General features: G+C 42.4%; 2 protein-coding genes across 2 annotated transcripts in view; both read left to right on the top strand.

The window, feature by feature from the left end:
- Positions 1-370: 370 nt before the first annotated feature.
- On the top strand, positions 371-21174 carry cfdp1 (craniofacial development protein 1). The gene is made up of 7 exons (XM_056388214.1): positions 371-904; positions 3375-3501; positions 5065-5293; positions 6425-6534; positions 10989-11120; positions 17005-17163; positions 19987-21174. Exons 1-7 carry the CDS (start codon positions 835-837, stop codon positions 20072-20074), a joined length of 915 nt encoding a protein of 304 aa, XP_056244189.1. The 5' UTR covers positions 371-834; the 3' UTR covers positions 20075-21174.
- A 3239-nt stretch (positions 21175-24413) lies between these two features.
- The window catches only part of bcar1 (BCAR1 scaffold protein, Cas family member), an 88299-nt gene continuing 86444 nt past the window's right edge, over positions 24414-26268 (top strand). The window contains exon 1 of the mRNA XM_056386719.1: positions 24414-24918. Coding sequence (XP_056242694.1) covers positions 24907-24918 — 12 coding nt within the window. The 5' untranslated portion in view covers positions 24414-24906. The remainder of the gene's footprint in view (positions 24919-26268) is intronic.

Raw genomic sequence — 26268 nt, 5'->3', positions numbered from 1 at the left:
GAGTTATTTTAATGGCTCAACTCTTTTTACTTAGGCTACTCTACTTTTTTTCATGTTATCATATTTCAGTTTCAATACGAAATGCGTAGGTCTCATGTTATAAATAAAATTAGTTTAAAAAAAAAATTGTAGTCTAAGTGCAGTCAGATTATTTTCCTAAATCCTTATGAATTCTCTTGCACATTTTTCCTGAACCTCTGGACGTTTTCAATCGAGGTGGAGGAGAAGGGGTTAGAGACGGAGATAATTTTGACTTTTCGACCTCAGCAACTGTGATCCGTGTCCCACCATCACCATGCTTGTTTTCCTGCACCTGTGCAGTTTGTGCCCAGTTTGGCGCATGCGCAGTTGATACTCGGGTAGTGTAGTAGCCACGCAGTTATAACTGGTGGGTTAGCGAAAGGTTAGCGAGCGTGTTTACAAGAGACTCGCCGGCGTACATCCTCCGGTGACGAAAATTAATGTGGGGGAGCCTCCACGCGCACGCTCAAAGGCAGTAAGAGTGTGTAGGGAAGAGAGTGAAAAGGGGCGGGGCGGATTGGAATTGAGCCTTCGAGCTCGCCGTCGCTACAGGAAGTTACATTGTGTTCTTCATTTTCCAGAAAAGCTCCAATAGAACCACATTTCATACATTTCAAACAACCAGTTTGTTTTTATCTTGCACAGAACTAAAAGAGCCGCGTTTAAATTCAGTTTTTGTTAGTAAAGAGACGTTTATGGTCCATTAGAGTGACGTCTGTGACGCTGTGAAAGCACCGAGGCTGGTAGGAAACATACCGGCGCCTTGTAGCTGTTTCATTTACTTCATTTTGAGTCAGGAGCTTTTCCTCCAAAATGATGAACTACTCTGACTACGACTCTGACGGATACTCGTCTAATGAAGACGCAGACTACATCCCGTCAGGTGAGGGAGTCACCTGGGGCTGTGCTAGATTTAGCTATTAGTAAATACGAGTTACTACAGGACGTAGTGAATTTAATCGTGTGTTGAGGTCACGTAGACTAACAACACACATGCTACTTAACATGATATAGTGTACAATATATATCATTCATGCTCGTCTTTACCTGCGTTTAGTGTCACTGTGCAGAAGTCCGTTAAGAAAACGATCATTTATTGGTTTCTCAAACTTGCACACCTCGATGAACATGACTTAAGACTCTATTCAAAATAATAGAGTCTGCTGGTAATTTCGGCTTGAATTAGATTCATCAAATAGCATTTACTTGCTGTGGTTAACGTAATTTTGGACCTAGTCTAACGGGCACATTGTTTATTACTGGTTACAAACCGTCCTCCCAGTTGTCAGGTTAACGTCTGCCTGACCAGTTCACTCACCTATCAGCTATGGCAAATTTACACGTAAATATGGTCACATTCACACAGTTTGGTGTTTAAAGTGAAAGTTGATTACTGACAAGATGAAATTTGTCCAGTGATAAATAAATAAGTAAATATGGTAGATGTTCGACATAAATGTGTAAAATCAGATATGTTTATTATGGAGGTCATAGTTCAAAGTGATGTTGCACTGGACTACATTATATCAAGAGGTGTTTCTAATTTTTTTGTCCTCCATGTTTACATCCAGCGGTGATTATATATTACAATGCTAGAAACACTACTGAAAATAGTGCACTCCAGTACCACACCACTAACAAATACATTACTCATTAAATTAAATTGGTAAATTCTATGAATGTCAAAAAACCTGAACATTATAGACGCAATAAATGAATGTAGTCTTTATGGCGTTGTCATAGACTGTGGAGTACAGGGGAACCAAGGTCTCTGCCATCAGTAAGACCTGCCACAGCGTCCATCTCCCATTCTAATGATTCCAGGATCTCTTGCAGTTCTCTTGATGAAATTGTCGAGACACATGTTTCCTCCACACCTGCCTCCACATTTTGATTGCTGATAATGTGTCTGTACCTTCTAGAGATGAAATGGCATAAAAATTTGATATCATGATTATAGTGACTAAAATGTTCACAGTTATCACTGTTATCATGGTGTTGTTAAAATGTGCTGAAAATGTTGAATAAGTAACACAACACAACCTGTCTGGGAGACTGTTGCTGGTTGATGACGTACAGAACTTAACGTGAGTTAAATTAACCACGGTAATCAACCGTGGTTATAGTGATAATTAAAATTCAAACATTAATACTAACCGTCAGGCTTCTTTACTGTGATGTCGCATGAAATGGATAAGCGTTTCATCTCTTGTACCTTCACTGAGCAGACGGGAGCTAATACCATGTGTTTGCCATCAACAGCACATAAGCCACTGGGGATGATCCACCTCCCAGTCCTGTCTTGGAGCTGGCATGTGGTTTGCAACAAGGGCATCCCAAATCTTCCTTGAGACCTCTACCAGACTCCTGAGTCTGTACCTGTATGCTGTGGAACTACCAGGGGCCACACTGCTGTGTGAGAGAGGGACAGAACATGAGAAAATATATTGTTCAGTCATTTTTTTGCGAAATAGGGATAAAGTATAACGCTGGTTTTCCTACACTGTGAGGTTCACAGCTAGACACACACATTACATAACTACAGCCAAGCGTGGTCAACACACAGCACTTCATATTACAGTCAGTGTCCCTCTGTGTCAGAGACACCAAACATGCAACATGGTGTTTATTCCAACGCAAATGTGTGCTGGCTGTGACATGGCTTTGGGACACATTAGTACAACACAGGCTGCGACTACAGTCTGGACTGGACACAGAAAACAGAGGGCGAGGCGTTCAGACAGAGAAGTTGTTGGATTGTCACCTCGTATCCATCCTTTCTATTGGGGGTCCAGTTCTCTGGTGCAGGTCATCACCAGGTCAACATCAGTGACACTCTTCCAGGAGAGCTGGAGAGCTCCGGTGACATTGTGCCATTAAAAAGGTTTCACCAAGTACCATAAAGTTAAGAAAAACTTCTGCAAACATTACTGTTGTGTACTCAGGAAACAGCAGTACAACAGGAGATGGACTGCTATGTGTGCTACGTAGTGTGGTGGATACGTCAGAACTGAAATAAATTACGTGCTCAACCCAGCACTACAGACTGATGAGGGGTCAGATACTGTTGTACTCCATCATAATGACAGGTTACAAGGTCTAGGTGAAGTTCATAAGCCTGATATACCAAACTGAATCCTGGTTCTTCTTGATATGGTTGAAATCATTATCCACCACTGATACGTCACGGTCAGTTAAATGTGTGAAAAACCTCCAATAATGAAACTGGCGTTGACAGTAAAGTGTTCTGGGCTGTGAATGTATGCATTTTTTCATACCGCAGTGAAAAAGCAACGTATCCCTGTGATCTCGTGGTTCTCATTTCCACTGCTTCCTGTTCTCTTCCTCCTTAGACGATAACCTCAGCGAGGATGACCTTAATGAGTGTGAAAAGGAAGACCCTCTGCGCGAGGATGACGATGTGCCACACCCTGATGATGTCAGCAAGAAGAAGAGGAAGAAAAAGGACATTAGTATGAGGTGAGAGGGTTTGACAGAGTAAGGGATGGGTATCATTAAGATTTTAACAGTACTACTGCTTTAATTCATACTGCTTATTGATCCAGTGCATTAACAGCTCTTTTATCGATCTTGTACTTTAGCAGTTCTCTTGTTAATCCAGTACTTTAAAGGTTCTCTCATTGGTCCTTTACTTTAAAGGTTCTCTCATCAAGCCGTCACTTAAACGGTTCTCTTATCAATCCAGTACTTTAAGGTTCTCTTATAGGGTTGTCAAAAAAATCGATACTCAGATACTTATTGATAATAAGAATTAGTATCGGATTCGATGCTCATTTTCAACAGTATTGATACCACATCACAGCCCCTTCCCTCACTAGCAGCACATGAACACTAGTTGACGTTCACAACACTGAGCTGGTGTCGCCAGCATAAAACCAAATTAACATGGCAAGTGCTGCTGCTGAAGGACCTTTTCAACCTATTTTAGTTGAAAATGACAAAAGCAAAAGTACCGCTTGGAATTATTTTGCATACGAGGGAAACGAGCAGGCAAAGGCTAAGGATACTGATAAGCCTATATGCAAACAATGCTACAAAGTGGTGGCGACGAAGTCTAGTAGCACAACAAACTTGGCGAAGCATCTTAAAGACCGACACCCCAGTCTTTATGAGGAGTTTGGAGAAGCTCCCGTTTCAACAACATTGAAGTATTAAACAGTTATCATAAACCGGTTAAATGGCTCTTTAACTATTAGCAATTAGCCGATAGCCACATTAGCCGTCTGTTAAGTTATTATTCTTGTATGTTGTTGTATGTTATTGCATTGTCTAATCTATATTAAATACATTTTCATGCCTCTTAATTTATTGTCATTTTTTCTCCCTGTGGTATCAAAAATGGTATCGAGTATTTTCCTGGGTATCGGTATCAAGTTTGAAATTCTATCGTGACAACCCTATTCTCTTATTGATCCGGTACTTTAACAGTTCTCTCATCGATCCCTTACTTTTAAGGTTCTCTTATCGATCTGGTGCTTAAACAAACTTCAACAGCATTGTTTTTGAACAAATCGCTATTATAGACTGATTTTGTAATGATGGAAATGTAATACAATATGATTTACTGCATTACTTCACCATCACCCAGTGTGTGTGTGTCACATGGTGCTCCACTGTGTGACACAGAGCTGATCCCACCCCTTTTTTCTATTTCTCCAGTACCAAGAGCAGGACCAATAACGTCGAAGCTTATCGGTACTATGGTCTTCAAAAATTTGGCCCCAGGGCCCGTTTAATACTGGGGTTCAGTACCCATCCCTAGTCACAGTCATGGTGTATTTTTTTATGAACTACAATTATAATTTATGAACTATAAATAAGTTCACAGGCAGAGCAAAGTTACAAAGCACTGATGTAGAACCATGATTCAGAGGCAGCTTTATTACCCAAAGATGTTTGACTCTGCTGTCATTGGCTAGAGGTGTTTGTTTTATTTTTAATGAAAGAAAAATCTCAGGGCTTTTCTTAATAAAGGGATGTGATGCCAATGATGATGACCTTATCCTTGAAAAACACCCACAGAAAGAGGAAGATAAGAGTCCTGAAGATAGAGACGGAGGAGAGGGATGGAGCTGGAGCGGAGGAGGCGCAGCCGCCACAGGAAGAGCTGGTAAAACCCACTGAGGTAGAGGTGGACGATGAAGCAAAACAGAAGAAGAAATCTGATGACCTCTGGGCCAGTTTCCTGTCTGACGTCGGATCCAGACCCAAAGAGTCCACACCTACCTCCCAGTCCAGTACCGAACAGAAGGTAAAGATGTTCTAGACCCAAATGGAAATGGTCTTTTGCGTTAACTGCTCATAAACTGTAATCTGATCTTCATCTAAGTCACAAGTACAGACAAACACAATGTGCTTCAGCTAATAACACACAAACGATTATAATCTCTGTCATTAAACATTCACAATGTAGCTGGAAGCGGTCAGTGATCCTTGGATTTAATAACTGGTTGAACCTGAAACCAGCTGTCCCAGTAGCTGCTGATCAAAGTTGCTCAATGTTCAGGAGGAAGTTTGGATCAGTCTTCCTTATAAAGCTGCTTCAGTCAGACTGATTCTCTCTCTTCAGCGCAGTCCATAACATCTCCACTGGATTCAGGTCTGAGCTCTGACTGGACCACTCCGGTAGATGGATTGTCTTTGATGTTCAGGGTCATTGTCCTGCTGCATCAGCAGCTTCTCCTGAGCTTCAGCAGGTGGACAGACACTCTGACATCATCCTGAAAGAAACCTTGATAAACTTGATGATGTGGAGCTGTCCAGAACCAGCAGCGACCCAGATCCTGATGCTCCCTCCACCTGCTTCACCTGTGGGAGGATGTTTTCATGTTGGTGTGCAGAGACCTGTTTACACCACACATAGAGCTGATGTTCTTCACACAGTTTAGCCTCAGGCTCATCAGTCCATCAACGAGTAGTGTTGTGGAGAGTCAAACTTCAGCTCAGTGATGTAGCAGCTTCCTCTTTGGTGTCTATGGCAACAGGATGGCAACATCCACTTCTGTTCATGTCCATGTCATTAGTCGAGGGTTTCACACACTTTCCAGATGCACTGTTAATGTTTGAACAAGAGCAATGCAGTGATCTGTTTGATATCAGTTAAAACAGATTGTGTTTGTTCATATTCATAACTTAGATGAAGATCTGATCATATTTTAGGACAAATTTAAACATAAATAATTTATATATGATTCCAAAGGGTTCACCTGCTTTTTCTTTCACTGTATGACTAAGTTGGTTCCATGTTTAATCTCAAGGATGTTAAAACCCAAACATGTCTGACTCAGGATACACAGGATCATCAGAACACATCAAACCTGCAGCATTTTCAGTGTGTGTCATGTTTTCCCTCTCAGACTGATTCTCTTGTTTTGATCCTCAGGCCACTTCTTCGGTGTTGAAGGTTTCTCCTGTGAGTGCAGACACGAAAGCACCGGAACCTGCAACAGTCACCATCACTAAAGTTTTTGACTTCGCTGGAGAAGAAGTTAGGTACGAATCATCTGCACAGTTTGAGACAGTTTAGCTTAGTATATAAAAAAAAAAAAATTTTTTAGAAAAACAGCCAAGTTTTCTGAAGGAACAGCATCAACATGTAAATAATTCAGTTTGGTAAAAAATAAAATAAAATCAGAGCTTTTAAGTTCCAACACTGAAAGATGGATTAGAAAAACATGACAGCTAATAAGAATATTTAATAATTTTGCGTTCAGTTCCTGACAATCTGTTAATAGAAGCCTTTTTATTCATTCTGTGCAGTAACTTCATATTGTACAATAATGATCAAACCAAACCATTCTCATATTGACCAGTAGATGGTGCCACACACACACACACACACACACATACACACACACAAATTGATAATGATAAAATTTGAAACCATGATTGGTTAAAAAATGGAACAGAGTGAACCGTGGTAGTCCAGCTCCCTGTGTGTTGTTTCCATCACAATACAGGTCTTTGGTGGTGGGGGTTTGTCTCGTAGTGGTCTGTAATTTATGAATGAAACTTGTAATCAGTGGAATTTGTCTCTGGTGCAGTCGCTCTTTGTCTTTTTTGTTGTGACTGACCTACCTCAGCAGCCGAGGATGAACTACAGCTCTGCGTGGTTTGCCTTTGTTATCCTGTCTTGACCTTACCTGTAGCGCCACCATCAGGTCAACACTTATTTTTCCAGGATAATGAATTCTTCTCACTTTAAAGACCCCATCACCCCTCCCTCAGTACCATCCTCAGGACAAGTTTTACAAACCTTTAGGCTCTAAAAACTGTAAAATCACTTTGGTTCATGTTGAATGTAATGAACATTTTCAAATTTAACCGATTAAAGACAGGAAATACATTTAAAATCAGTATCGGCAGCGTGTTTGCACTCATACAATTGATCCTACACTGTAAGCAGTAATCCTGTCCCTTAATTATGTGGAGCTGACAGTGTGAACGGTCTCATGAGCCCCTGGGACGGACTGAGTTTGCAGTCGTGTCATAACTGAACCCAAGTAATTATCACAGCTCATGACATTCCTTCAATAAGAGCCACACAAACAGCTGAGTGTTCCCATAAAAACAGTCTTAATTATCAGTGTGTAAGATGAACGTGCTGTATATCACACAGACAGCCACACCCCTGCTAGTTATGTGGGGCGAGTAATGTCCCCCTCTAACTGTTTACATGTGAGCAGGCTTTATTCAGAGACTAAATATGAGCCTGGGTATAATTCATCTGATTCATTATGTATGAAGCTGTGCGCTCTGTAATTACAGCAGCATCAGATTAGTACATGGATGATGGTTGTAGCCAATCCCCAGAGCCACAGTAAATGCTACTGACTCCAATGTGTGATGTCTGAACATTTATTCTGCAGCGAAGTTGGTTAAAGGTCCAAACATGACAATATGTCAGACGGTATCCAGACACCCATCACCTGAACCTGATGGTTGGTCTCTTCAGTTTTTTAATATTTGGAGCTCGGATGTCTTTCTCTCGCTGAGAAGAAATTCGCCTTTTCAAAATGCTGCTCCTCATCATCTGTGGAGCTGTGTGCTCTGCTCTGTGTAATTATGGCTGCATATAATTAGCATGCATAACAGGGAAAGCCTTTCAGCCCTCATGATGGATGCAAGTGGTTGTGGTGTCTGTGCAGTGCTGATGTTCCCAGAGGATGCAGCGGTTTTTCCTCATATAGTCCTTTCTAACCCCACAGTTACACTATGGACACAGATGTGTGTCTTTTACTGTGTGTGTGTGTGTGTGTGCGTGCGTGCGTGCGTGTGTGCGTGTGCATGCTGTTTTATAATTTACTTTCTAACACAGAGGTTTGGATGCAGTGAGCTCTGCAGCTGTGGAGATTAAATTTGCGTTTGGCAGATGCTGGAACGTTCGGTGAGATCTCCTGCAACTCCAGCGTTTCTTCTTGTCCTGTATCCACCTTCTTTGCTCTGTAGAGAAAGTCTGAAATTGAAGTAGTGCTCCTAAACACAGATGCTCTAAATTTCCATCCATCCATTCATTTTCTTCCGTTTATCTGGGGTCGGGTCGCGGTGACATTAGGGTGAGCAGAGTATTCCAGACAGACGTCCCTCTCTCCAGCAACGCCTTCCAGGTCCTCCTGGGGGATCCCGAGGTGTTCCCAGGCCAGATGGGATACGTTATCCCTCCAGTTAGTTCTTCTTCTTCCCCGGGGTCTTCTCCTTGTTGGAAGTGTCCAGAAAACCTCCAAAGAGAGGTGCCCAGTAGGCGTCCTGATCAGATGCCTGAGGTCCTCACCCTGTCTCAGCCACCTGTACCCGCGATCTCATTCTTTTGGTCACTACCCAGAGCTCATGGCCAGAGGTGAGGGTTGGAAGAAAGATCAAGAGGTTTGCCTTCAGGCTCAGCTCCCTCTTCACCACAACAGTCCTTTACAACGTCCACATTACTGCTGACACTGCACGATCCATCTGTCCGTCTCCCGCTAGAATGGAGTGCTCTGATTTCTTCCTTTTATTTAGTGATGTCTGTTGTTGAGTCATTGGGTTCTTAGTAGAAACACTTTGTGGCTCCCCCGGATCCATCTGTGTTCCTCACCCCTTCTTCGTCCTGACACCAGGACTCATAAAGGAACCAGTCTGAAAAATCACCTGGTCTATGGAATATTTGGCGGCAGAATGACAATCTCAGTTCTGGTGGTAATTTACTGAGCAGGCGGGACACATGTGATCCACACCTGAGTTCAGCACAGAGGGTCTTGGGTTTTCCAACCAGCACCTGGACTTGTAGAGTTAATTGCTCAAAAGCCTCAAATTCACCTCTGTGGATGCTGGGAGCATGGTGTTCTGTCCAGAGAGTTGACGGTCTATGAGTATCTGGCATTTGAACAACTTCGTCCCATCTACAGGCTGAAGGTTCTTAAGAGCTGCTTTCAACCAGGAGAATTCTCCCAGCTCCTTATAAGGGATTCAGGGACTGGCCCCACGATATGAAGTTTTCCTGATGGTGGCTCATTGAGCTGGCACATACACACTCACTGGCTCAGTGCATGCATTTCAACAGGGTAGCACTGTCTCATTACAAACACTACTGTTGTGCTCTCACCGGAAATGAAGATCACAACATGTGACCTCAGTTGTCGCCCCCTGTGTCATGCAACATGGAAATTAGGTTGCACCGGTCCCTCCCCTTCTGACGACGGACGTTGAGGGTGAGAAGTGTCCATTGTTTTGCGATCAGTTTTTGGACCGTTTTCAGTGCACCATCCAGGTATTTATAACTAGGGTTTTAACGATTTCGATTCTCAATATCGATTCCTGTTCTAAACGATTCTCGATTGATTCTTTGAGGTGCGGGAAAGAAAAAAAAACGAGAGAATTTTCTCATTTGAAAAAGCCTTTACACAGGCCATTTTTATTTATTCACATTGTCAGTTGACTTGACACAGTTTAATTTGGTTGCTGTACTGTAACTAGGGTATTCTATTAGAACTCATTAACTGTAACTGTAAAACTGAATTCTGCTGAAATAACACTACAAGTTGGCAGCAGTCTAAAAAGCAAAGAGCTGCAGCCCAGGTGGATGTATATGAAACAAAAGAAAACAAACTCAAACCCTGGCGCAGTCGTGACAATGCGCACTCGACAGTGCACTCGTTAAGTTTTATACCATGCAGCACGCGAAGGTGTTTTGTCATGTTCGTTGTGCATCCTCCTTTAGGCAGAAATAGGTTCACCACAGGTGTTGCACTGTGCGAATCCTTCCTTTTTTAAATTAAAATGAAGCCAGACTTTCGAGCGGCGTTTGCGGTTCCATGTTCAACAAGTGATGTTTACTGGAGCACGCCGGGCGGAGTGATACAAACCCCGAAAACAAACTAGTGCGGGCATTTAGGAACCGAAAAAAAGAATCAAAATTCAAACATCTTCTTAACGGTTCCGGAACCGGACGTTAGGAACCGGTTCCTATTTGGAAAACAAACATGGACACTGAGTTTGAAGAGAGGCTGTGTGAGGAGGTTTTCCGCTTCCCTCAACTCTTCAGTTCATCTTTAAAAGAAGAAGTTCAGCAGACAAAGCAGCTCTTCTTCGTCTTGCATGAATGTGGCCATTTTGATTTGATTCATGATGCACGTGTGCAGTATACGTAGGCATAGGGAACACGTGGTGTCCGCAGAGTTAGAATTATAAACATTCTCAACAGAACAAATAAAGTAAATTACGCAGGCTGCTATCATCAAACAACATAGTATTTGAACACATGAAGCACCAATTAAGGCAGAGACAACACCACTGAATATTCTGCAGTGAGATGAATCGAATGTTTAATTAGTCCAACTAATCAGTCATTACGTCAGAAGATAAAAATATACTACTAGTTAACCATTTTGACCTGTTTCCTCTTACCAGGATGTTTTCTGTGTCTCCTGATGAAAGACCAGAATCACATACAGAGTTTGTGTTTCCTCTGACAGGGTGAGTCAACAGGTGTCAGCAGACTCCAGAGAAGCTAAGAGTTTTCTGAAAAGTCAAAACACCAAACAGGAGAAGACTGAAGACGAAGAGAGGAGCTCACCCGACATTGAACCACCTCTTCCTGGCCCGAGGTACGCACACACACACACACGCACGCAAGCACACACACCTTCACACATGACGTTCACTCCCACACCGACATCTGCAAACCAGGATTACAATATGTCAGCTAATGTAGTAATATATGATAATATGGCACTGCAAGTTGTCTTGGGGACAGATGTTACCACAGCACCCAGAGACCAGCTGCTGTTTGAGGCCAGAGCCTCAGTCCAGCAGGTGTGTGTGTGTGTGTGTGTGTGTGTCTGTGTTACAGTATACGGGGAAATTTATTTTGTGCTGGAGCTTCTATTCAGACATCAATGTAATGGAATTTCCATTAATGTGTGTGTGTGTGTGTGTGTGTGTGTGTGTGTGTGTGTGTGTGTGTGTGTGTGTGTGTGTGTGTGTGTTTGAGAGTGCGTGCATGTGCTTTTTTTCCACCTCTTTTAATACCTTTTGTTGGCATGGCAATAAATCATTTGGGATGTGTGCATCTTCCCTCCAAAACCCCAGACAGGAAACAGGAAATCATCTGCCAGCAGACAGGAAGTACAGTGTGTCCACAAGTTATTTCCTTTTTTATCTCAGTCCAGTTTTTTGTGTGTGTGTGTGTGTGTGTGTGTGTGTGTGTGTGTGTGTGTGTGTGTGTGTGTGTGTGTGTGTGTGTGTGTGTGTGTGTGTGTGTGTGTGTGTGTGTGTGTGTGTGTGTGTGTGTGTGTGTGCATGCGTGCGTGTGTGCGTGATTGTGTGTGTGCGCGCATCTGGGTTTAGATGCTCTATATGCACACATACGTACACATGCAAACTTGTGTGGTAGGGCTCACATGTGCACACACACACAAACACACACACACACACACACACACACACACACACACACACACAGGACTTTTAGTAAACAATCACACATCTTCCATGACTCTTTTCACCCCCCACATTGTGTTTGTGTGTGTGCGTGTTTTTATGCGTGTTTGCACGAAGAGGCGACAACTTGCACAACAGGAAAGAGCCATCAGCACCACTCCCTCATTAACCTTGCACACACACGCACACACACGCACACACATACACACACATACACACACGCACAGAGCTTTGAAGTTTGTTTGTTGCAGATTGAGATAATAGTGTAGCTGTTATGTAACGTCACACAGTGGTGTGTTTACTACAGTGCAGAGGGACGGGTCGACAGGAACAGCAGGTCTGAGTTCATGATTTCTCTTGATTTGAAAGTGAAACTAAAAATGTAGAAATCAGAGCAGCAGTGATTTAGCACATCAGCAGTTTTGTTTTGTCCCGTGAACGAACATTAAAGAACCCTTTCTCTCTGCCGGCGAGATGTTCAGACATCAGTCTGATGTGTGTGTGTTCAGTACAGAGGTGAACTGAGCACAAAGACTGAAAACAGGGACAGACAGCTCACTCTGTCCACAGTTCAAAGATGCTACACCTCTAAAGCTCACTGACCAACACATCCATACACTAACAGTCAGTGCCGGCCCTGACCAATCTGGTGCTCTAGGCAAGGTTTTAGCTGGCGCCCCCCCCCCCCCCCCCCCCCCCCCCCCCCCCCGGCATCACAGTCTGTTTTTCACAACCAATGTTCATACACTCACACAGAAACTGCACAGCTCTGTCTTTGAGATTTTCTGTTCTTTTAGATAGAAAATAATCCACTAAATAAAAACAGTATAAGAAACAAGTGACATAAAATAAATTATAAATACAATATAAATGAGGCATTGAACAAAATAGGATGTTAAAGAAACCAGTGAAGACATTCAAAATTATTGCACAAACAAAAAATATTAACTGCAAATGCAATATGCTTAATGTAGCTGCATGATGTGTTGTACAGCACATGGGCAGGTTTTGTCTGGTGCTGACAATCCACTAGTGTCTCGCTTTCATATTGACTCGATCCAGCCGCCTGTGTTCATGTCTGCACAGTGTCCCTACCTGAGCGATCAGGTGACCACATGTCTTTGTCTCCATTCGGCAGGTGAATGTAGTACTGACACATATTTATTCACAGCGTGTCTATATGTAATTTATATATCAGAAATGTTTGAATTTTATTATGTGTGTGTTTAGAACTTTTTATTTAGGGTTGGGGTGGAAAATTTGGAGATTTCACAGAGAAATGCCTCTAAAAATATCTCTTTTCATCTGCTTGACTATATTAATATCAGTTTTGAGACATGTAATGTTCAGATGTTGCAGTATGGTATAGTAGAGGCTTTGGGCTGGCCCTGTATAATTACAAAGGGATATTCACATGTAGGCTGATGCTCACACCTCTTGATAAATCTCACTAGTGTTAAAAATTTCTTTTGACAAATGAAGAAGATTGAAGATTAGACATGTAGACATCAGCCTCGATGTTACTGGCCAGGAGTAAATGAAGATGGCATGTAGCATGAATGAACACTTTCATTTCAGTTTAGTAACTCTGTGTGACTATTACAAGCAGGGCAAACGTTGGCTGACCAGATGTCAATAAAATGTATGATACAGCCAGCAGGTGAAAACAACACCTGAATACTCATAATGTTAATATTTCCAAATTCCCCTGATGAATTTAAAGAGGGAATAACGTTAACTGACGTTAACTCGAGCTATTTATTGATGAGCAAACCACGTTACTATCGTCCAAAAGTAAGCTAGCAAGTTAACACAGTAACTACCAATGCAATAGCCTGTTCATTTCATCACATTACTGTACCTCTATAACAATAAAAAAAATCCTTCTGTTTGCTGTCTCCATAACATTGTTAGTCACATTAGCCGTGTTTTCCTGTTTTTAGTTGTTGGGTGCTGCTGGTCAGCACAGGTGGGGGTAGGGCTTCTAATGTTTTTGTCTTAAAATGAGTCAGTCTTTGTTTTTGTGTAACAGTCTGACAAACATCAGACTGATCTGTGAGCAACAGTAAAACTGGACCAACACTACAGACCAGTCTGAGATGTCTTTGTCAAACTGGCTCCTGGACAGAACCAGGTTTTAAGACCACATCCTCAGTCCGGCTCAAGCTGAAGACTCTGACATGAAATTGATCCATGAACCCGTCATCTCTCTCAGAAAGAAAGCGGTGAACTGCTCCTTTAATATAATATTTAGCTCTATGTTAAACCTAATGTATTGACCTATATACACCTCGGCTTCTTCATGATGAATGACGATGTTAGTTTTACTGACACTGCCAGTGTCTCAGCGGCTTCACTGCTGGTTGTCGAGGTTACTCAGTCAGACTTGTCCCATGAAGAAAACGGATACAAGAATGATAAACAAGATGAAGCCGAAGCCTCTCGTGCTTCACAGAGGTCACAGAAACGTGTAATATCTGGATATATTAATGGCTGAGATGAAAAGACTCAGCTGGCTGGAGTGGAAGCTCACACTTTACTTATTGATCTATTCATGAACAGGAAGGAAATCTCAGGCTGCACAATGACATGGGCTAACACACACACACACACACACACACACACACACACACACACACACACACACACACACACACACTCCTTGACACAGGAGTGTTCCAGCAGCTGGCCTGGCAGCACAGAACAGGACACAGATGAAAAGAACCAAGATGTTCAGTGACATAGTTCTCACTTGATACAATAAATCTAAGGACACAGCCACACTACATTTTTGTATATCTCTTTTCCTATGTTTACTGCTGCCATCCACACTGCTACTAATTGTACAGCTGTCTTTGCTGTTCCTTGTTCAGATGATTCACTGTAACTGATCATCTGCAGAGGAGACAATGTGCTTCCTGTTTACACCGGCCCACACATGCCCAGTGCACGTGAATGGTCACGTATGTTTGCGCTTTCAGGTGTGTTCGTCTGGACCGAGATCATTTAGTTTTAAAATGAAAACATAGTAGTGTAAACGCAGCCTAACAGAGTCACCTCTGGTTGAAACATCAACACGCTGCATTAATGTAATGTTCTCATGTGTGTGTGTGTGTGTGTAAGTGTGGAATATCAAAACAACAGTGTGTAAATGATTCAGTCATGAACAGCGTCTGAGTCCAGTCCTGCCGCAGTGAATAAAAAGCTCTGTGGTCTCCAGTGGATCATCATGATGCTTTCACAGATTTACAGCTCTCAGTTTAAAAGAAACTCTCCTCATACTGTGTCACTTCACAGACCAGAGATGTGGACGAGCAGCAGTGACACCAGAATAAAACTGTGATGATGGACGTGTTGGAAACCAAGCAACAAAAAAATATTCTGAGCAGCAAAAATATTTTTTTACAAAGTTAAATACTAAATTAGTATTTTTTCTTTTTGCTAAATTGGCACTGAAGTGTTGAACAGACCTGCTGTTGTGATGTTTAAACTCATCTCTCAGCCTCTCTACAGAGTGGAACACACATAAACAGAATCATTTATCACACGCTCAGCCTGTCATGGTTTATTTGCAGCTGCGTTATTGGTTGTGTGTGTGTTTGTGTGTGTGTGTGTTTGTGTGGACTTTAAACCCATGTAATTTCTTGAGTATTTTGTTGTGGTTTAACCAAGTCAATCCTAACATGTCAGGTTTTGTGGACTTTGTCCGCTTATTTTTGTCCATGTGCTGAACCCAAAACTGATTGGTCCCCAGTAGCTGAATGATGAGGCCAAGCAGGTTTATCTGTATATCACATTTCATTCAGTAAGACAAAGTGCTTTACATAATATATTAAAAACACATGCATACAACAGAAAAGCATCAAAATATTAAAATAAAAATTTGTAATGGAAATTGAACAGTGAAGAACAGAGACGTGAAGACAGAACAGGAGGAGAAGATGGTTCACACTTGCACACACACATGAGAACCTTACATTTTTGCAGCGTGTTGATGTTGTGACTCTGTTAGGCTGACTGTCTGACTCTGTTCACACTTTCAAATCTAAACTTAAAATGTATTTTTATGCCTTAACTTTCAGTCAGCTTCTTATTCTTCTAACATACTCAGGCTCTGCACCTGTTGCCATCCTCCCACCGGCGGGTGGGACCCCATCCCTGGAAACTTTCTGAATATCACTGCATCATTCTAACCATTTGTTCTTTCTCTCAAACACATGAGCGCCCAGGCTGTGTGCCTCTCTCTCTGCTTTCTCCTTCTCTAGCTCCCAACCGGTCGAGGCAGATGGCCCCGCCCACCCTGACTCCGGTTCTGCTCGAGGTTTCTGCCTCTTTCCTTGCCACTGTCGCCTAGCGCTGCTCTTGGTGGGAATTGTTGGGTCTCTGTAAATGATATCATAAAGAGAAAGTCTAAACCTGCTCTATTTGGAAAGTGCCTTGAGATCACGTATGTTGTGAATTGGCGCTATACAAATAAAAATTGACTTGACTTGACTTCATGATGAGGATTGAAGGTTCAGTAAAAGAAAGATTGTGGATTTGAAGGTGGTAAAGTCAGAATAAGTCTCAGTTGTCAGCTCTGTGGTGCTCAGTAGATGCTGTGTCTATTCTCCTACCAATAAGAGGAAGGTTCCAGCACCCATGCAGTTGATACATACAAGCAAATGGACCAGCTGTGCTCACCAGTAATTCATTGTTTCTACAGGTGTTCTTCCATTACTCTGCAGTTTGCTGTGTCTGATGCGGCAATTCTTTGTATATAACCGACCCCAGCAAGTACAACACAGCTGCCTCCACCGGCCTCAACAGAAGTGAAGCTGCTCTGTCACACTCTGACTCATCATCAGAAACAGATCACTGACAGTGCAGAGGCTCTGAATTGAAGTTTACAGTGTCTGCCTGCTGTAAACAGTCTTTCCGTGGGAAAGTAGTTTAGTGCGTTAGAATGAATCCTGTTCATCATAAACTCTCTGCTGTGTGTAGTGGAAACCCTTCAGCACCTGCAGTGTGTGTGTCTTCTTCAGGTTGTGTCCTCTCGTGTGTTTGCAGTGCGAAGCGGTCCGCAGGCGTGTCGGGCGTCCTGAGTCGTATCGGCGGGAAGAAGCAGAAGATGAGTACGCTGGAGAAGTCAAAGATGGACTGGGACGCTTTTAAATCAGAGGAGGGCATCACAGAGGAGCTGGCCATCCACAACAGAGGCAGAGAGGGGTAAGATCCTGTCAGTGTGTGCTGGTCCGGGGGCAGTTTGATCCTGGAAATTACAAAATATTTCCCCAGTTTACTTTTCCTCACTGAAATATATTGTTAGGGTAAAAACTCTAAAACATCATGAGGACTGTCACTGAATGTCAGTCCAGCATTATCACCCCTGTCCCTCCCCCTCTCTTCTCCTCTACTGAGAGCACACAGTCACATTCACCATGGATTCTGTTCAAGATTGTACAGTGACCTGAAGTAGTAACACACTGATCCCTCCTCCTTCACTCCACACGTTTCCCCTCTGCTCTCCTCTGCATCACTCATATTCAGATTCAGGGTTTATCTCACTACAGAAATAGAGGAAAACTCACCTGTCAACCAGTCTCAATGTTTTTTTTGGCTATTTGCTTGATATTGAGGTTATGGAGGTATGGTTAGTCTGTTCATCTGATTTGTTCCTGCCCACATTTCCCAGTGTGAGTCTTAGATCTCTTAACCTTAAAGGTTCTGTAAACGAAATTTACATGACAATAATACAGCAGCAAGCAGCTGTTCTCTACATAAAGATATAGTGGAGTAACGGCGTCCTGAGCAGAGAATGAAGTCACACCCCCTCTGTGTGTGTGTGTGTGTGTGTGTGTGTGTGTGTGTTGTTGTAATCTGAGTTTCTCTAAGCTTTGTTTTGGTAGCAGGTCTGGTGGCCGTGCATGTTAGTGCGTGTGAGTTTAAACTGCTGTTAAAACCCCACGTTAAACACACAGGCTCCGCCCACAGGTGAGACGTCACAGTGTAGTACACAGCGTTCAGGTGAAAACCACCTTCCAAAATATCCTCCACTGAAGAAGAAACCATGTTTTAGTCTAAACAGGACCTCAGACAAAGAAAGAGATGAGACGAGCGCAGGTGGACTGGACATGGGGCTGTCAAAACACGCAAAGAGTTAAAAGCTTTTACCAGTTCGGTCGTTGTTTTTACCAGCTCCATTATTGTCTTTACCGGCTCAGTCAATGTTTTTAGCGTCTCTGTCGGTGTCATTCCTGCAAGAGCAGTCCCACTCGACTGCATCACAAAACTGCAGAGGGTTCAGTGCGCCTCGGCTGAACCAGGAATTGGCCTCTAAGCTACGTCTGTACATGAATTTGGGATGGGGGTGTGGCTATGTGCAGTTAGAGCTCAGCAATAAGTCAGTATAATGTTGATTGGTGAATATTCCAGCCTGCAAACACTTTGTGTAGCAGCTCAGTCTCTCTATTCTATACGGATTTTCGTCCGCTTCCTGCAGACCAGTTCACTTCCTATCTGCCCTGCTCACACAGCCGATTTAAGACTGGTTTTCAGTGATGTTCAGGTGGGGGGGGGGGGTCCGGGGTCTGTTCCAAAAGCTTCAGCTTGCGTTTGCTGAAGTGGTTCATGGTGGATTTTGAGGTCTGCTTTGGATCCTTGTCCTGCTGTATAAACCAGCCTGTTTTCACTTTGACTGACTGACTACAGAACATGTGCATCCAGATGTGCTGATATTCAATGCAATCCAGTCAGTCAGTGTCTCAGTGCTACTGTTTCTAAATGCTGGTGTGACTTACATCTTGTGTTTTCCAGCTCTTTAAGGTTGTGTGACACTTCAGTGACAGACACTGTAAAGTGAATGCTCGTCATATTCACTTTACAAGGCAACAATAGTATAAAGCCTTTTGTTTCAGTGTTCAAATTAGAGTTTGGTCTACTGCTAATTCATATGTGATTATTATATGTCAGACATTGTGACTATCACCACATACATGGATCATTTTATTTTCATGATATTAAAAGGAGAGAGAAGGCTGTGTCAGTTACATCCCCTACAGGAGTGAGCTGTTAGCACATATGATGGACTCATGACACATTGGATACGGTTGCCACCGGATGTGCAAACATTCACTTGGATTCAAGGATGAACTGATTAGATTTTGGTGATTAGACTTTTGGTCAAGGTCAGTGTGACCTCAGAAAACACTTTTCAGCCATTATTCAAGACTTCACACAATTATGACATTTTAAACAGGGATGAAACCTGTGAGGCAGACAACCACCAGGAGCTGATTTTTTGTTTTTTTTTTGAAGAGTTGCAGAGAACCAATAGCTGTTAGATTTTTTTTTTTTCAATGTGTTACATTGGTGAGAATTCATCTGACATGATGGCTTTTATGCTTTATGTCAATAATCACACAGAGCTGACAGTGAGTTTTTAATTATGAAGCAACAGCTTGAAAGAACAGAGTGTAAACATAGGAGCAGGAGTCCCGCTTCAGTCGGGACGGAGAGAGAGATGGAAGACTGGGTACTCCAGGGAGGCCCCCCCCCCCCACACACACACACACACACACACACACACACACACACACACACACGCACACACACGCACACACATTTTCCTACCACTAACCCACATCTCTCTCCACTTTTTCCATTTCAGCACAGAAAGCAGTTACACAGCTTTTCCTGCTGTGTGTGTGTGTGTGTGTGTGTGTGTGTGTGTGTGTGTGTGTGTGTGTGTGTGTGTGTGTGTGTGTGTGTTTAAATTGATTTGAGTCCCTGTTGTGTCTGAGTGTTTTTAAATTAGCTCCCATTCTTCTGCTTGGTTGGAAGTTAGTGCATGTTAAGTATGGTATCAGAGCCTGTGTGTGTGTGTGTGTGTGTGTGAGAGAGAGAGAGAGGGAGGGCACATTGCTTCTGTACTCTTTGTCCTCATTTGTAATTTCAGTGTGTTTGTACTTTTGATGATAAAAGTACGTCTAAAGCTCTCTGTCTTTCCTTCTGTGTGTGTGTGTGTGTGTGTGTGTGTGTGTGTGTGTTTAGGTATGTGGAGCGGAAGAACTTCTTGGAGCGAGTCGACCATCGCCAGTTTGAGTTAGAAAAAGCAGTGCGACTGAACAACATGAAATGATGACACAGACTGACAGCGCGCACACACACACACACACACACACACACACACACACACACACACAGTGGAACAGATGTTGGACTGCCTGTATCTGTCTCTAATGACAGAGTTGTGGAGCTCTCTGGTGCTGTGGCTTCAGTCTATTTCAGGTCGGGGTATTAATAGGCAGAGTTTGTGTCATGGTTGCGTTCTGACTGTTCTGTGCTTCCATCGTCGTGGGAACCAACCTTCTCACTGAGGGCGTTTCTAGGAAGTGAGGTCACTCTCTCCTACTTCCTGTTGAAGACCAGGACTCAGCTTCAGGGTTAAAGAACCATTTAGTTTTATTACAGCTTTGTTCTTATTTTTGTAATTTTGTCCTTTATTTCTCTTTGTAATGAAAACATCATACTCACCAGTTTAACAGCTGTCGGACAATTGAGCACAACCAGTTAAATAAAGCAGTTAGTGAGGATCTGGTTCGTTTTTACCAACATGAATTTTCCTTTCAAAGTTAAAGCTTAGGCATTAACACGTGATGTGTGTGAGGGCAGCGCAGGTCTGTGATCCAGATCATATGTTAATACCTGGAGTCTTAAAGATCTACGTCCATGGTCTGTAACACAGAAACAAGATCCCCAGACAAGAGTTGTGTTAAAGCTACTGCTTATAAATAATTAAATGTTTGACTTTAAGACATCACGTCTTCTCTCTCTGTTTGGTATGTGGACTAAACACTGAAGTCCCAGATTAGTTCTGTTATATTCTGCACAAACAAGAAGAGAGCACCAGACCACAGCTGCTGAACTGATCCAACCATTTCAACAAAGCTCTGAATTCACCCACGACTGGCTGCAAGGCAACACAACTCAAGGCTCTTGTGAACGTTTTGTGAACGTTTCTTTCCTGAACGCATCCTGGCACTCTTGTGCAGTGTTACCAGGTACTGTTGGACACTGATGGCTGACACCGACCCGTCCCTCAGCTGTTGTGTTGTCCTGGTTATGAACCAACATGAAGACACGGACAGGAGGAGAGGTGAGAGGGATGTTTGATCTCTTGTCTTTATACAGTTCTCTGTAAATATCAAATATGCAATAAACACAAACGGATCATTTGAAGTCTGCTTTATTTTTATTCCTCCAGGTGACAATTGGAGCCAGAGGCGTATTGTTTTCAGGTAGTTCCCATTCTCGTGGACGCAATATCTCAGTAGCACCTTATGGGAACTTTGGGAAAAATGTTCACTTGGACTTGAAAACGAACTGATTAGATTTTGGTGGTCAAAGGTCAAGGTCAGTGTGACCTCAGAAAACACGTTTTAGCCATTACTCAAGACTTCATTCAGCTATTAAGATGAAATTTCACATAAATGGTTCATATTTGATTTGACTCATAGGACAGGAAGAACACTGTTGTTTATGTAGCACCATTATTGTAATAAATTACAACCGTCACATTCACCTAAACAGCCGTCACCAGAAGTTTAGTCAGATGTAGTTTTAGAAAATACTCAATTTAATACCTTTTGTTGACGTAAGTGGACCTTCCGATCAAGGTTCTTTTGCATTTTTACGTTACCTGCAGCCCACTGCAGATTCTCCCACAGACTTGGAAAAGGGAGGGGTGAGGGGAGGGTTATTCATTTGGTTGCAATCTGCAATTTCACCACTAGATCCTAAACACTGGGCCTTTAAATAGATTCTTCTTCTTTTGCAAATCCATAAATTTGGAGCCCTGCATCGTTCACATCATGTTTAGCAGCATGTCTTTCAGATAGAACTTGGCTACAATAGGGTTTACATTAGAAGCACAAATAATTCAAATAATGATTAACATTACTTCATGAAATATAAATAAATAGATTAGATTAAACGATATCAATCAACTTCCATATCTGTTTTAAATGTACCATTGTCCCAACGATAAAAAGGAAATAAAGGAAATGCTAGTTACATTGAAGATAAAGCAAAAAACACATGACAAACACCCAGCAGAACTCAAAAGGTGAAGGGGGTTTAGAGACATAGAGGGGGAAGGCCTCATCCTGGCCTCTATCTGTAAGGTGGGAGGAGGTCGTTTCAGAGGTGCTGTGGAAAGGAGGGAACATGAATCTGCAGTTTAAGGGAGAGGCATGTTAATGCAGGTGTGAACAGGTGTGAACAGGGCCTGGGTGTCAGTACAGTAAATCCTGAGCTATTTACTCACATTACTCATGAAGAGATGGTGAAATACTGTGTGCATGTTGAATAAAGCAGAAGAGGACTGCTCCTGACTGCTGCCTAAAACAGCTGGTGATTCACTACTAAAGCCTTCCACCCACACACACACACACACACACACACACACACACCTTCAACCATGATAAGCTGCATATGAACATGTGTGAGGATAATCTCCTGTCAGACCTATGCCATAAAAATCCCACTGTGTGTGTGTGTGTGTGTGTGTGTGTGTGTGTGTGTGTGTGTGTGTGTGTGTGTGTGTGTGTGTGTGTGTGTGTGTGTGTGTGTGTGTGTGTGTGTGTGTGTGTGTGTGTCTCTCTCTCTAATTTTCTTCTTGCCAGGATGGAGGAGGCTGAAACAGCGTTTACATCATCATGAGATGATAAAGCTCCACTTCAATCAAAACATCTCAGCAGAGGCAGTTCACTGTAATGATTCCCCACAGCAGCCATGAGGTAATCTCAAATGATGATGGACTCAGTCGATCTGCTGCGGACCAGATCTGAACTAGAAGGAGCCGTGTACATCAGCAGCCTCTCATGTTTTATTTTATTTACATGATAGCCAGAGGGCAGATCACTTTAACATGGAGCTGTAATTATTTATAGACATGTGATATCTCAAACCATCTCTACTCGTGTGCGTGCTCTGTTGCAGCACAGAGGATCAGGGTTTTAGTCTCATTAAAACCATGGATCATTGTGTGTGTGTGTGTGTGTGTGTGTGTGTGTGTGTGTGTGTGTGTGTGGGGGGGGGGGGGTCCTGTTTATTCTGCATACATTTGATCAGAGTAAGAGACATGCATTAAATTAAAAACACATCTCATTATCTACGACGTAATCTTGTGGGTTTTTAAAGGGACACAGTAAAGTCTGGATTCAGTCACCATCATCTAGTGTCTGGTTGAAAACTCAGCAGAGTCAAGGTCAGAATGAACTTTTTTTTTTAAACATGGGAAAAATAACTAAAATATAGGAGAGCTACAAGAATGATAATATAATAATCATAATAATAACCTTATTTGTCATAGAAGAAATGTAGCACAAAGTGCTTTACTACAAAGAAATGACATGCACCAAGTGCTTCACATGAGAAGAGATAAGATGAACATAAAAACATGTTAAAAACACTGATGTAAAATTAAAACATTAAAAACATTGATGTAAAATGAGCTGGAATAATAATAAAAATAACATAGAGTGACATCAATACTTATAACAGCATATAGAGGAAGTTCTGAGCAGTGGATAGGTGTGGAGCAAAGTGCAAAATAATTTCAGAGCTGGAAGAGTCATTACATCAGCTGAGGCGCTCAGAAATAAACTCTTTGAAACAGGATAAGTTTAGATGACGATCTAATGCGATCTCTGATCCACCTTCTCACTGTGGACACGTTAGAGTTATTATTATTTTAGTCGTATTTCAAACAGGATTATTCAGTTCAGTTGCCAATTGTTCTAGTTTGAAGACAATTTCTATTTATAATAATAATAACATTGTGTTCATCAAGTTCATTGCAGAGATCAGTGACAGAAAAACAAATCAGCTGGGTCAGAAACAAAGTAGTCTGTGGGTGCTGAATATTATTGCCGCAGTTACTACTTTCACTGACTGAACACTTATTTCTGTGTCGTGCAAATAATGAAAATAATTATACACTATATTGTCAATAAATAAATAAATAAATAGCTTTTTATTTGGTCTGAATCTGTGAGATAGCCTAACTACGCCCCCTTATTTGAATATAACAGATGGAAGTAAAAGGAGCTGGAAAATAAATGTGGCATTTGGAAATAAAAGTCTCCAGAAATTAATAAATGTGAAATAAAATAAAAAGCAATTTATTTATTAATTAATTAAGCTATTTACTTATTGACTCCCTTATATATTTAAATGTACATTTATTTATATATGTATACATTTATTACCTAATTTATTTATTTCAGGATTTATTTCATATCTGTATTGATTTATTTACGTATTTATTTAATATTGAAAGTGCTCCTTCTGTGCATTTTTTAAATGATAAGGAATGGGAATTACTGGAATTACTGGAATTATTGGAATTACTGGGTTCGTGGTGCGGCGGCCCCTTTAAGGCTGGACTGGCTCGTGCCTGCGGGCGGACGGCAGCAGACAGCGGCAGAGGTGGAGCTGTCCTCCCGTTCACTGACGGCACAGACCTGTCACTGACGCTGGAAGCCGCTCGACCTCCCGGATTATCGCTGCATCGTTAACGCGTTTGTTGAAGCTTCTTACCGCACGGCTGAGAGAAGGAGTCGGCGGCGGAGGACGAAGGAGAGAGCGTCGGGTCTGCTGGACACAGAGGCGGCGCACTGCTGCTGCTGCTGCTGCCGTAAACCCTGCTGCCTCTGCTGCAGACACATCCACTCACAGTCACACTGTAACTCAACCGACCCGCTGTCTACAGCTGGATGTTCCCCGCGGGGTGGAAACTATGGACGATGGAGGACTGACATCGGAGGAGCCGTGATTTAAAAACCTCGTCCTGTTTGGAAAGTAACGACTGGAAAGAAGAAGAAGAAGGAGGAAGAGAAGGAAAAGAAGGAGAAGAAGAAGACCACCGTGTGAGAGCCAGGAGACCAGGAGAGAGACAGCACCAGCAAGATGTCTGTCCCTGTAAGTATGCCAGCCCCAAGGCTCAGGACATACTGTCACTGCCTGTCTGTCCCTCTGGTTCTCTGCCTGTCTGTCCCTCTGCCTGTCTGTCCCTCTGGTTCTCAGCCTGTCTGTCCCCCAGCCTGTCTCTCCCTATGTGCTTGATTCCTCTACATGCCAGAGCAGGACATCACACACTAAGCCAGCTCATTTCTAATCCAGCACACACCCAGTCCTACACCGAGCAGCACTTCCATTATTAAAATGTCAACTTTCACAGCAGCTGTGAGCCTGTGTGTCACTGACACAGCAGCCAGGTCTAAACTGAACCTTATATTCGGTGCTAATCGTGGTTTGATTTTATCATGAATAAGTGAGATTTACTGGAGGAACTGACTGAAATGGTTCAGTGTAACATCATGGACGTTAATGTTGCAGGTCTGTGAGTGCTCTTTGATTTAAGGCCACATACCGACTCTGTGGTGCCATAGCTATTCTGGGCAGGCCTGGCCTGTCAACTTACTCAGACAGTTGATGTTGCTGCTGGTGTGTGTTGAGGGGATGGATCAATATCTGTGCTGCTTGGCTGCTGCTGATGGAAATGGTCTTGATGGAGCTTGTTGTGTTGTTCTTTATCACATTCCTGAGGATCTGTTTCACTAACTGTGCCTGGAGGCTCTAATGTGTGTGTGTGTGTGTGTGTGTGTGTGTGTGTGTGTGTGTGTGTGTGTCAGCCTTGCCAGTCTGTGTACGCCACAAATGGAAAAGGACATCATGATAACTGATGATGTCTTCATGGTTGAGGATAATAATACATGTAATTTCACTGTCAGATCATCATATGTGCAGTTTAGTCTGAGCTGTAGGTGTCATGGGTTTATGCACATGCATGAAACTCATGAAACTCTGCTTAATCATGTCCTGATTCATTGCCAATGCTACAGTTTTTCCATTGGAATTTCACATTGAATTCACAAGAGTCTGCACTTCTTTGTGCTGCAGGCTTTTAAAGCTGTCTTGAAATGTTCTGTCAGTATTTGGAAATTTAAAGAGAAATATTTTTGCAGGTTTGTAGGAAAAACACCTTCAACAAGTGTTGGCATGTAGTTTCAGTTTTAGAAGATTTGTAAATGACAAGTGAATCATCCACATATGAAACACACACTAACGTTCACACTGAGCCAACTGTTCTTTAGTACTTTATTTCCCCATACTGATAAGCTTAACAAAACACTGTGCACTGTTAATGATTAACACACACTGGAGCTAGCTGGTTAGCATGCTAACTTCAGTAGAGGAAAAAAAGTGGTAAAAATAGAAGCAAAACAAGAGTGTTTGTTTCCCTCTGTGGAGACAGCTGTTGGTAAATAT

The sequence above is a fragment of the Seriola aureovittata genome, chromosome 10, assembly GCF_021018895.1.
Source record: "Seriola aureovittata isolate HTS-2021-v1 ecotype China chromosome 10, ASM2101889v1, whole genome shotgun sequence".
Lineage (NCBI taxonomy): Eukaryota > Metazoa > Chordata > Actinopteri > Carangiformes > Carangidae > Seriola > Seriola aureovittata.
The sequence above is the reverse complement of the archived record's forward strand: the minus strand, read 5'-3'. Positions and strand labels throughout refer to the sequence as shown.